The 13,388-nt window shown below is 44.2% G+C and overlaps 1 protein-coding gene across 1 annotated transcript; it reads right to left on the reverse strand.

The window, feature by feature from the left end:
• Window positions 1-2,218: 2,218 nt before the first annotated feature.
• On the reverse strand, window positions 2,219-3,213 carry RNASE2 (ribonuclease A family member 2). Its single transcript, XM_027084239.1, has 2 exons — window positions 3,089-3,213; window positions 2,219-2,868 (listed from the first exon to the last, which is right to left on the reverse strand). The coding sequence occupies exon 2, from the start codon at window positions 2,861-2,863 to the stop codon at window positions 2,393-2,395; it is 471 nt and encodes a 156-aa protein (XP_026940040.1). The 5' UTR covers window positions 2,864-2,868; window positions 3,089-3,213; the 3' UTR covers window positions 2,219-2,392.
• Between the last annotated feature and the right edge of the window lie 10,175 nt (window positions 3,214-13,388).

Here is a 13,388-nt window from a genome sequence, read left to right on the forward strand (position 1 = left end):
GTTCGGAATTCATTCCTTCATTGGGCCCCTACCAACCACACTTCAGATTCACTTCTATGGACTCATCGAGACCCACTACAGATGGCCCTCTGTGTGGATGTGAAACCCACGGATGTGGAGGGCCAACGGTATGAGCCCCTTTTATATAAGGGACTTGAGCATCTGTGGATTTTGATATCCGCGGAGTCTCCTGGAACCAATCCCCTGAAGCTACTGAGAGATGACTGTACATTGTTTCCCTCAGTGCAGTTTTCCCCCGACACTTATCACCTGGAAAAATAATTTTGCATTTTCTTCCCAGTAGAATAGGCACCCTAGGGCAGAAATGTGTCTTTGTTTACACTGCACCCTCACGACCTCAGAAATCTGCCTAGAGCACATCTGCACATGGGTTAACTACTGCATTAATGAATGACGAATGAATGCATGAACGAATGGTGGGAGAGGGGATGACGACACAAGGCAGAGAGAGATGGGGCAGCTGAGTTGGCTAATCCCTCTACCATATGGTGTTAGAGATGCTGTGTCCATGGCTGGGAAGTGACATGTGATCTGCTGAGACAAGGAAGGTTCACTGCCTCATGGCAAATGTGACTCCAGCCTTGCGGTATCCCACCTTCTCCTTCTGTTACTCCAAGCCTGTTGGAAGGGTAAGCTCATTTCATGCCACTCTGTATTAATCTCAAGTCAGTGGATTCGGGGCTTCCCTGGTGGTGCAGTGGTTGAGAGTCTGCCTGCTAATGCAGGGGACACGGGTTCGAGCCCTGGTCTGGGAAGATCCCACATGCCGCGGAGCAACTAGGCCCGTGAGCCACAACTACTGAGCCTGCGCGTCTGGAGCCTGTGCTCCACAACAAGAGAGGCCGTGATAGTGAGAGGCCCGCGCACCGCGATGAAGAGTGGCCCCCGCTTGCCGCAACTGGAGAAGGCCCTCGCGCAGAAACGAAGACCCAACACAGCAAAAATAAATTAATTAATTAATAAACTCCTACCCCCAACATCTTAAAAATAAATAAATAAATAAAAACCCTTGGCTTAAAAATAATAATAATAAAAAAATAAAGTCGGTGGATTCTGTTGAGCCCTGGAATTTTCCAAACCTAGTATCTCCATGCAATAGCTTGAGTCACCAGACCTGCCTGGAAGAACAAATCCTCCAGTGGCTTCTCCAGAGAAGATGCTCAAGTGCAGATGCCGTATATAGTACTACCAAGAGCAAGAATGACTGACCATATGGAGGGGGGGAGGAATGGAAATTGCCATGTATCTGGGCCTGGAAGAGGAGCTGAAAAATAGGAGGTCAGGAATCCCAGACTCAAGGACAGAGGTACAGATTTAATGACATGCTACCTGCCTTCTGTTCTGAGTCAGGTGCTGCAAAAGACCCGACCTGTCCCCCGAACAATCACTTGAATGCTGCATCTGACCACAGTTTACAAAGAGCTTTCCCTTCCTGTTCCTCACTGATTCCTGAGTGCAGCCTTGTGATGGAGGCAGAGTAGGGGCTTTCATTATCCGCCCCCTTTTCTGTCTGTCTACATTTCTGTAATCCTGGAACCTGTGCCCCTTCCTGACCTGAATGTGAACAAGCCACTGATTCATCCTCGGGAGAGATCCCAATTCCATGTCTCCTTCCTTACCTTCTGCTACCAGATGACCAGCTGCTCCCTTCTCCAGGACACAGAAATCGCCAGGAAAGAGTTTCACCTCTTCTCCAGGTAGTACTGGAATCTGTCCATATACTACCTGAACAATTTGTCTCATTCCACATTAGACTCAAACTCTGGATCCACCCCTAGGATAACCATTAATATCTGAAGATTTGATATGCTTATTTAAAAACAAATCTATGCGGCTAAAATTTGCTTCTTTCTTTTGGTCTTATCACAATTACGGCATTTTCCCCTTTCTTTTTGGTTTTACACCGTATCGTTCTCTTCTATCATAAAATGCATGGTTCTTAAATCAGAATCAAATACATTTGTTTCTACTTACTGGGGGCTCTTTGCCTCCTGGTAATGAAATAGGCCGCTGTGAGTGGAAGCCGCAGCTTCCTGGCCTAAAGCAGAGAGAAGGAAAAGTCTGCACAACTTCATGACACAAGGAGCCTCTTATCCTCACGTCTATTTCCCACAAATCTCAGATTAGAAGAAGGGGAAAAGCCTCTAGACGAGAATGTAACTACATGACAGAAGAGCACAAACAGACACATGGAGCCTTGTAGGTAATTCTGCAAAGTTTACTGTGCGTGCACAAGGAGCTTCAGCTGAGCAAAGCTTAAAGGGACCTGGAGGCTGGTGAGATGAGGACTGATGCTGATCTCCGGGGTGGATGGTGGGACAGGACTGTGGCGCTTGGCAAATGAGCATGGCCCAAAGTTTTGGCCCAGAGTTTAGATGATGCCATCCAAGTGAACTGGAACCAGGGGGTACCTGGCATCGTCCTGTGGTAATCTGTTTTCACACGCAATGATGTAGATCGTCCGATTACTTATCTGTGCATAATGGCATCTCCTATAATCGTTTTCCTTTCTCATGAGGTTGCAGTAGGTTATAGGCACTGGACGTGGGCTTCTATGACAATTCGTCCTGAGTTGTCTACCGTGGCAGGTTACATTTGTGGTGTGACAAACACGAGCTACATCAGCAAACGTTGTGTGGAGAAAAGTATTTTCACCTTTGCATGCCCTTCTGTAACGGTTAACCACCCGCATTGCATCATCGCATCGACGGTGGGCCATATTTAGGTGCTGAATCTGAAACCTCTGAGCCGGGGTTAATTGGGCGTGGAGTGAGATCACCACTCCCAAGAGCCCCAGCAGCAAAAAGAGAGGAAGCTGGGCATTCTGCTGTCTTGGAACCATGTTTCCTGTGAAAAGAAGGGTATCTTCTGTATCCCGGCCCACAAATAACACACTCCCTCCTCACTCACCCTGCAGGCCCCCTGCTGTCACTGTGGTTCTAGCTCCTTTCCCCTCCGCTCCCCAAAGTCTGTCATGTGTCCTGGGCACTAACTTCAGCTCACCGCTCCCCCAGTTGCTGCTTCATTGCTGTCTCTCCTGTTCCAGCTCTGGGGCTCATTGTCTTACCCAGTATCTCTGCTGTGGCTCCTGTGAGAACAGATCCAGCTGGTGGGCCTGGCGCTCAGGGGCAGCTGGTATCCCCCCAGTTCTTGGGTCTGGAGATATAGAGCAGCCCCTGTGGGTGGGGCTAGCAGAACAAGGAGGGTTCTGAATCTAGGACATGAAGAAACGCACAGATTAGGACATGGTCCACTTATGCAATGAGCCCTTTGTTTTATCATTTGCTGATCAGTGCATACCCAGGGATGAACCACTGCTGCTTCTGTTGTAACAAATCTAATTCCAGGCATCCTGTGCAGGACAGAGCTCTGCCACTGGGTCTGGATTTCCTAAATGAAAAATATCACTGGCTGCAGAATGGCCATAGATTTTTTATTTTTATTTATTTATTTGGCTGCGTTGGGTCATTGTTGCTGCGTGCGGGCTTTCTCTAGTTGCAGCGAGCAGGGGCTACTCTTCGTTGCGGTGCACGGGCTTCTCATTGCGGTGGCTTCTTTTGTTGCGGAGCATGTGCTCTAGGCACGTGGGCTTCAGTAGTTGTGGCACAAGAGCTCAAGAGTTGTGGCTCACGGGCTCTAGAGCTCAGGCTCAGTAGTTGTGGCACATGGGCTTAGTTGCTCTGCAGCAAGTGGGATCTTCCCGGACCTGGACTCGAACCTGTGTCCCCTGCGTTGGCAGGCGGATTCTTAACCACTGTGCCATTAGGGAAGTCCCAGAATGGGCTATAGATTTTATAACTCAACTTGGGGGCAACACATTGAAAGACTGAAGTACATGAAGGCAGGCCCGGTACTCAGAACAAATAGAGCCAGGAGGCTTGTTTGCACCAGAGGAACCCAGGCCCCCCTTTCATTTTAGTAATCACCCTGGTTCCTTCTCACCCAAATGTTCTTTATCTCCTCACTTCCCTGTGCTGGAAACTTGAGCTCTGAATTTCTCACTGCTCAAAATCCTATCAGTAATTAGTTTGTGACGAATCTATGATTTTTTTTGTAATTGCTGTTGTCTTTTTTATTTTTTTTTTCTGCTTCCTATGCATTGAATTCACTTTCTCTTGTTTTTACCCTGGCCCGGTTTTTGCCTTCACTTCCTGTGAAATAGCATGACCTAAAAACACCCTGAAGAAAGTCTGTAAAATCTGCCAGAGAATGAACATTTGGTGTCATGTAAGGGATTCCAAGCTAGAGCTTGAATTCCTGTGTTCTTTTCAATCTGCGCTATTTTCTACAAAACAGTCTGTCCTAGAGTTGTCATTTATCTTACTAGTACATTTCATTTCTTTTTTTTTTACATTTCATTTCTTGATGTTAACAGGAAAAAAAAATTTAATTTGTAAAATGAGCATCAGTGGATAGGACACTGTATTCCTGAAATTATGGAAGTCATAGTATGTAACTTGATGCATGAAACATACTCTTGGTTCTCAGAGAAGCAGAGGAAAATAACTGTAGGCCTATAATTTGATTACAATGTGATAGAGGTAATAACACTGTGTGAAGATGGTTTTATGGGGGCGCTGAGGATGAAGGGTCTTACTTGGCCTCATGGGATAAGAAAGGCTTCCAAAAGAAATGTCCATTTGAGCTGGCCCATAAAGGATAAGCAGAGTTTAGGGACTTTAGGGAATAAATGAGCATTCTAGGCTAAGAAGATGGTGTGGGACATTGTACAGACAGGGAAAGTGTATCAAGGTAGGAAAGGCCTCCAGATAAGAGATATTAAATCCCTGGTCTAACCTCTTAGTTAGAAAACTGGGGCTTCCCTGATGGCGCAGTGGCGCCCTCTCGCTGCAACTAGAGAAAGCCCGCGTACAGCAACGAAGACCTGATGCAGCCAATAAACAAACAAACAAACAAATAAATAAAATTCAGAAAAAGAAAACTGGATTAGGTCCTCAAATGGTACTGTACAACCCTCCAAGAAAATTAATCCACATTTTTTTAAACTACCTTTTTATATTTCTGTCATGTGGAAATGCAATTATTTTACCACTGACGTCGTTATGTAAACATGGACATAATGGTGACCTGGATAGGACTCAGTGCAGTGCTAATAGGATTCTGCCTGAAATCCTGTTCTGCCTAAAAGGCATTAATATCTTTTACCATGAAGTAAGTTGTCTTTTTTTTTTCATGTATATTTTGTGGAAAGCATTTTCAAGAGAGATGAGGATGTAAAAATGAATTAGGTGTAGTTTAGCCCTTCTGTGATACCGACAGCCACACTGGGTAGAAGGATCTGTACTCAAGTGTCTATAATATGAACTAAAAATCATACACTGCAGTCACAGGGAGTGCATCTGGCTCAAAAACCTGTTCTTGATCAGCATATAGTTTTACTTTTAGTATTGGGTTTTGGAATATTAACACTTCAAACTGGGAGAGTTCACATAAAAATTTGCATTCCTGTCTTATCTTTAAAAATCGGGAGATGTTGTCGGTGCACTGAGTCTCCATTACCACAAGGGATCAACTAGAGCTGAGTAGTTCCCTCCTCTGTTGAAGGTGGCAATAGTTCAGGGGTTTTCACGCACTCTACTCCTACCTACCGATCACATCCTGTCTGTTCACTCAGATACCGCCCGTCACGCTTATCACAAGCGTCCTGAGAAGAGACTCACCCAATGTCACGCCCAATCTGCAACCGTGCTCCACCTTTAAAATCGTATTCGGAGCACACCTTCTATGCTCTTCCTGACCGGTTCGTACATAGCTTTCCTCTATGCACATTTACCTTACCCTAAATCTCTTCATAGAAATTTTTGTTGGCTAATCTACATATCACTCAGTAACTGCCACTAATCACAACTAATAATTTTAGGTAATGTGCTTTTTCCTCTTGGTTGTTTTCAGACGACTAGGTTAGTCTCTTACTATAAAGATAACTTTTCCCTCAATAGAAAGACGAGTTTTTTTCATGTTGAATACATTTCTAAATCTTTGCTTGTCCTGCGGCCTGCCACATACCCTCTTCAAAAAGTTAAGGTCAGATAAAGGACCTTGATTTGAATCCGAGCTCTACTAATTCTGAGAAGTGAGACCCTATATGTACCACTTGGCCAAAGGGTCGGATACTTTAAGCCCAATGGCCAGTTATGCAGGGCCATGAACACACGAAATTGTGAAACCTATAAATAATGACACATACACTTGTTAGAACTACTGTGTGAATTAAACAAGAAGAGCTAAGCAGAGTGAAGTTCCAAAAAAGGCAGTTCCTCTTTTCTTGGCCAATTATAAAGGATATTGAGATCTAGTTATTAGATCTCAACTTAGTTTCCTGCCCGCTGTCAGTCAGCTTTTGCTCTGTTGCCTAATCAGACAAAAGGCTTTTGAGGCCTATCTGCCAGGGAGACCTATCAAGATAAGACCTATGAAATCTACTTCTATTACAACTTGTTGATTGACTGTATGTGCCCCTGCTGCCACCTTCATTAGCAGGGCCCCTAACATAACTGATTTTGGAGCTCTGGAAAGGCATATGTACTGATTTCTTCCCTTCCCTTACTGAAATGCAGACCCAGGTCTCAGGCAGCTTCTCCCATAATAAGAACATTCACAGTTTAAATTGTGAAGACAGAAAGAATATAATCTTTACATAAAAGTGATTGATTTTTTTTTTTGCCTAGATTCATCAATAACTTTTTAAAAGAAAAATTAGATTTAATTGGATTAACAGTTCTCAGATGGAAACTCAACTTGCAAACAAAATATTTCTGCTTACCTGAACATGTCCAAAACAATATGTACACACAGAAAATCACACATGGACTCATACACACAAGTAATGCTTAGTTAGGGAGTGAAAGAGAATGATTGAGGTGAAAAAGCTCTTTAGTCTATAACCTTCACTTTAGAGTATAAGGATGAGGTGATTTGCCCACCTCCAACAATAGCAAGCTACTGACAGTCACCAAACTGCAGGTTTTTTTCTTCATATGTGTGGTGATGTCATAGGTACTCTGTGTGATGCTGGTAAAGACTGTGGGTGTGAAATAGTAAACATGAAATTAGTCCTACTAGGCAATCTGTTTAAGATCATTGACAGACCTGAGAGTTTTCCATATGGCCTGCCCCTTAAGGTCTGGGAAGAAAATATCCACAATGTAATTCCTATAGGATTAGAGGAAGGAGGGAAGGCAACGGAGGTTCCATTTCTGCTAGGAGTATCCACCACTGAAAGGGACATATGTATCTCTGTGGATGTCATCTGCTCTGCAAAAACCCTGCCCTGGGACTCCCAGTTATTCAGTAAAAGAGTCAGAATATACACTCAGTCTTTACTCAGACTCCCTGGGCACTAGTTGGGAAGTTTCATGACGACAGGCCCTATACATAGAAGAGCCAAGAATTTTTTTCAGAGTACTTATTTATTTATAAGTAAGATGCTGGGTCTTACTGCAGCATGCAGGTTCCTTAATTGTGGCATATGGGATCTAGTTCCCTGACCAGGGATCAAACCTGGGCCCCCTGCATTGGGAGCACAGTGTCTTAACCACTGCGCCATCAGGGAAGCCCTGAGGAGCTAGGAATGTTTATTCTGAGGCAGAGGAATCTGTGGGAGAAACATGAAGTCTACTCCCTTAGAACTGAAATGCTTCCATTTTCTTTCTAACAGCATTTAAAACAGGCATAGGTATTTAAGGAAGTGGAAATATTTTCTAAGATGCAAGGCATATAGATTTGTAATGAGCTCACCCACTGTAGAAAAGGTTTGGCAGGGACACCTGCTTCATTCATAGGCTGTGGAATCAGGTGGCTGATAGATGCAAACACTTTTTTCGTTTAACTACTCAAGTGAGGAGCAAAAATCACTTCGGAGTTTGAAAATACCTTTGTATGTCAGGCCTATAAAGGGGTGAGTCGGTGGTAGGCACCTCCTTTCTTCCCAAGTCCTTCTCTTCTCTTCCCACTTCTTACCCGAAAAGAAGGGGTGTGAGGTGGAAGGAGAATGTGAGAACAGTAGTTGCTGTGAGTACAAGAAGTGTAGATAGGGGCCAGTGGGGACATGAAGTGTTTGGGCCGAGAGTTCTTAGAAATACAATAGGTATCTTGCGGGCAAGGGACCACAGCCTGCTCCCTGACCCCATTCTTCCTCGACCTGCTTTCACAGGGAACATGAATCTGACGTGGACCCTTCTTCTCCTCCTCCTCCTGGGGCCAAGTGTCTTCACTCCAGGCCTGCCCTTCTCAAGACGGCGTACAGACAACCCCAGGTCATGAGTCCCTGGAGGACACCACCGATACTGTGACGTGATGATGAGGGGACGGTGGCTGATCCGGAGGGGCGGATGCAAGCAGATCAACCCCTTCGTTCACGAGGATTTGGCCACCAGAGCAGATTTCTGCAGAGCTCCATCTGTGCCCTGTACCAGCAGCCGCTCCTTGCAAAGCTGCCACAACGGTACTCACAATGTCAGCGTCACTGACTGCTTTGCCAAAGCAGGGACCCGGCCCCCGCACTGCCACTGCCATAAGAAGGACTCCACCAGGCCCATCCGCGTGGGCTGTGAGGAGGGGGCCCCTGTTCACCTGGACGGCTAGTCTTCTCCCAGCCCTGACGTGGGAAGCCGAGTGACTTGCACCCTACACCTCCAGATCTTTGAAGCCCTGCCGAAGTCTTCCCTGGAAACGCTTCTTCTCTTGCATCTGGATCCCTCATTGTTCCCAGTCACGAGCATCTCTCTCACAGCTTCTCCCCCGACCCTAACTCCACACTCCACCCCGCACTCCTGCCATGGAGTCGGTTTTGGGGGTGTAGGACAAGATGGGGCTGGGGAGTTGGGGAGAAAGCCCTGCTACCTCGCAAAGGGAATCTACCTGTGGAAAAGCCTTGCTCCCCCGGAGCGGCTACACAAGCCGTGCTGGCTGGGCTGATTTGCCCACGAGCTGCTCTAATAAGAACTCCCGATGGCGCTGGCCCTGTTCAGCCCCGAGTGGCCCGCCTCGCAGGGTCCTCCTGCGGGACCTTCGGCTCCCTTCTCCCCAGTGGGCTCCTGTGGAGGGGATTTGGGACGACTCCCGTGAGGGAAACCCGCTTCCTTTATAGAAACAGACCCCTGATGCGGGGGGACACAGCACGGGAAAGAGCCGCTACCTGGAGGAGAGGTGGCACGGAGCCGGGCGACTCCCACGCCACACGGTCCCTTCGGCGTCTCTCGCCGGCGCCGCCTCAACTGGCCCGCAGGCGGCGCTGCGCCACCTGAGACCCCGGGCCAAACGGAGACCAGAGCTGCTTTCCGGGTTCCTCTCAAGACAGGGAGAGATGGGTGGGAAGTTGCTTGGTTACCGACACGGGAATGGAGGATAACAGGTGATTAAACGGAAAATTCAGCCAGCGTAAATACAGCCTAACTTTCAAAAAAACAGATTTCTGAGTTTACCGTGACTTTCACGCTCTCGTACTCTTTAGTATTTAACTTGCCTACAGATTTACATTCTAGCACCGCAGGTACAGAGGAAATAAGATCTGTACAGAGCACCTACTTGTGTTATAAGCTTTGCAGTTTGGCTGCACTGGAAAAAAAAGAGCCTATTTCTTTCTTGGAATCCATTATATACATACATATATATATATACATATATATGTGTGTGTGTGTGTAAAAAATATATATATATATATATATACATATATATATACAATCCTCTTCTGAAGGAAGTTTTTCTACCCACAAGAAGGAGCAGCCATAAATGACCATGTTTTCTGAGACTCCATCAAAATGGTGACGGGGCTTTGAATCCAAGAGGGCACCTGACTCTAGGGCAGCCATCCATGGACTGATTGGCTGGTGCTCATGGAGTAAACTGGGGATTTTACCCTCCTGGAATAATGGTGACAGAACTTGATACTCTTATTTTCATCTTCTCCTCTGAAGCCAGGAGCTGTAGTTGTGTTACAGTCGTTTGTGACCTTCCACACTTAATGCTTGCTATAAAAAAGTTTTCAGTAAAATGTTAAAGGGCCATTGTGGTAGATCCTGTTGGTGCTGTGGAGATCTGTAGACTTTCACTTTCAGGTTGGGAAAGTTTCCTTCCCTTCTACTCCTAGTTTCCACTCTTGAATGGACTGTGAATTTTATTGAAGATTTGTCTTCATCTAATGATAAAATCATATAGTATTTCTCTCTGAATCAGTGAATTGCATTAATTGATTTTAGAATATGAAACCAACTTTGGGATAAACTCATTTTGGTTATGCTAAATTTTCTTTTTTTAATCACTGAATTTAGCTTGCTAATATTTAAGGGGTTTTTTGTCTTTTTTTGTTTTTGTTTTTTGCATTTATGTTCATGAATGAAATTGGTCTGAAATTTGTTTTTGGAAATATCTTGTTTGATCTTGGTATCCAGATTCTATGTTAGCCTTCATAAATGAGTTGAGGAATATTCCCTCTTTATTTTCTGTAATTGGAATTATATGTTCTTTTATTATTTACAGAACTCATCTGTAAGGCTGTCTGGCCCTGATATTTTCTGAGACTATTTTTAACTTCTATTTCAATTTCTTTAATGGTTATAGAGATGCTGAGTTTTCTAGTTCTTTTTTTTTTAATTGAAGTATAGTCGATTTACAATATTATATTAGTTTCAGGTGTACAGCATAGTGATTCAGTAGTTTTGCAGATTATACTCCATTATAGGTTATTACAAGATAATGGCTATCATTCCCTGTGCTATTGCTTACCTATTTTATACATAGTAGTTGGTATCTGTTAATCCCATACCCCTAATTTGTCCTTACTCCCTTCCCTTTCACCTTTAGTAACCACAAATTTTTTTCTATATCTGTGAGTCTGTTTCTATTTTGCATATACATTCATTCATATTATTTTTTTGGATTCCACATATAAGTGATATCCCTAGTTCTTCTTGAGATCATTTTGGCAAGTTTTTTTTCCCCCTAGGAATTTATCCATTTCATCTAAAGTGCTTAAATATATTGGCACAAAGTTGTTCATATTCTTTTGTTAATATTTACAGCATCTCTTTAGACATCTTATTTCTATCTGACATTCTATTTATACCTTTTAAAATTGATAAAACTTATGAGAGCTGTCGTTTTATTAGACGTATTAAACAAAGACTTTTTCAGACATACAGAGCTAAAAGAATTCATTGCCTGAAGGAAGTCCTTAAGACAGAGGAAAAATGACACCAAATGGAAATAGAAACCTACACAGAAATGAAGGACATTGGAAACTGTAATTACATGACAGTATGTGAAACTCCTGGGAATAGTGCATGGAAATAGCTTTGGAAGTTTTGAGTTATAACTCTAAAATACTGGGTTTTGTTCTCCATGAAGTAGTATGTTTATTTTCTGAAGCAGAATCTCTGATCATGTAATTTATTTACCCTTCTAATAAATGTCAAAGAGTCAAACTGCCTCCAAATTAAAAGTAAAATTCTTGGTTTAAAATTTCTTTCCTTGGGACTTCCCTGGTGGCACAGTGGTTAAGAATCTGCCTTCCAATGCAGGGGACGTGTGTTCGATCCCTGGTCTGGGAACTAAGATCCCACATGCCTCGGGTCAACTAAACCTGTGTGCTGGAACTACTAAGCCTGCTTTCTAGAGCCTGTGGGCCACAACTAAGAGAACCCACATGCCGCAACTAAGATCCAACACAGCCAAATAAATAAATAATTTTAAAAAAAAAAAGATAAAATCAAAGAGTAATGAAGAAATGCAGAGCAGAACCTCTAGCAAAATGAGTTGAGATATAGCCTGCGGTTAGGGAGATGGGCATGAAATAAAAAGAAAAGAAACCACACTTGAATTTGCATCTTTGATGAGAATGTTTTGCACACTAGGCCTTGATCTCGTCTCGAAAAAGAAAATGCAATAACAGAGGGGAGAGCCCCCTCTGCCAGCACTCAGTGAGGTGGACATGCCAGACTCCTGCCTACCCCTCCTTCTCTAGCCCTGAGTATGAAAACTGGCCAGCACTGGGGTGGCCTGAGCCACGTTGCTGTTCTTCCAGCAGGACCCGTTTGTGGCTCCCCTTCCTCTGGCCAGAGGGCACCCAGAAACAGTACCTGAGCTGCTTCTGTTTGAGGACATGGGGATTTTCAAGGAGGTCAGGATCACCTGTGCCTGGTGTCAGCCTTCCTAGGTTCACCCAAGCTGCCTTCCCTATGTGATCATTCCTCTCCTCCAACTTTGATGTCAAAGCCTCTCTCCAATCTCAACGTCCCCATACTTTCTAAGAGACTGTTTCTTTTCACTGAAGTCAGGCTTCTCAAAAAACAGCAAGCTTAAAAAAAAAGCAAAAAAACCCCAATAAGCTTAAGTTTGGCTTTAAACACTTCCTGCCTTCCACTCTGCGGATATCCATGAACCAAGGAAATACAAAGGGTGTGGCTCCTACTTGGAACTAGGGGAATGAGGAACGTACAGAAAAAGAAAGAAAAATTCGTGTCTCAGCAAAATATCCTGTTTGCGTATATTCTTTAATTTTCTAACTAGAAAATTTCTGTGCTCTTCCCACCCCAGGACCAGAATAGGGAGAACAGGAAGTTATTATTATATCCTGAAGGTTGTAACATTAGATTCACCTTGAATCCCAATGTTAGAGTTTCTGCAAAGATAGAGGGGTCCATGCATTGGGACCATCAGCTTTTTCTCCTGGTCTAAATTAAAGGAGGTCTTTAGTGTGTGTGTGTGTGTGTGTGTGTGTGTGTGTGTGTGTGTGTGTGTTACGGGGAGCAGGTGAAGGTGAACTGAGAAAAAGGGCTGGTTTGTATGATGACTGAGCATGTTTTCCTCAGTCTCAAAGAAGTGGAAATGGGGAAGTTTCTACCGAGTGGCAATGCTCCTGAGAGCTACTCTGTTGACAAAAATTAGACGTTACTCTGCTACAGATCTTTGTTCACAGTTGGAAAGTAAGCTAATTATATAAAATTATGGAATATTTCTATGAAAATTGGGAATCATTTGGAAAGTGAGCACCCTTAGGATGCATCTCTTTGCTCTCACTAATTGTGCACGATCATGAAGTCAGATGCTCCTACACTTCTCTAAAAAAGAGGTCTAGAAACTCGAATAAAAATCAGGATCTCCTGGATTAACATTCTCTAATAGTCTGAAAGTCTATTAAGCAAAAGCACAAATATGTGTGAAGATCCGCTAACAATACCCAATTACAGGGACTTCCCTGATGGCACAGTGGTTAAGAATCCGCCTGCCAATGCAGGGGAAACGGGTTCGAGCCCTGGTCCGGGAAGATTCCCACGTGCCACGGAGCAACTAAGCCCGTGTGCCACAACTACTGAGCCTGCATGCCACAACTGCTGAAGCCCATGTGCCTA

Source organism: Aethalodelphis obliquidens, unplaced genomic scaffold (genome assembly GCF_003676395.1).
Source record: "Aethalodelphis obliquidens isolate GAN/ISIS:26980383/991018 unplaced genomic scaffold, ASM367639v1 scaffold51, whole genome shotgun sequence".
Lineage (NCBI taxonomy): Eukaryota > Metazoa > Chordata > Mammalia > Artiodactyla > Delphinidae > Aethalodelphis > Aethalodelphis obliquidens.

Bases quoted from the DNA above. Each gene is read 5' to 3' on its own strand.
- RNASE2 (XM_027084239.1), bottom strand. From the start codon at position 2,863: ATGGTTCCAAGACAGCAGAATGCCCAGCTTCCTCTCTTTTTGCTGCTG.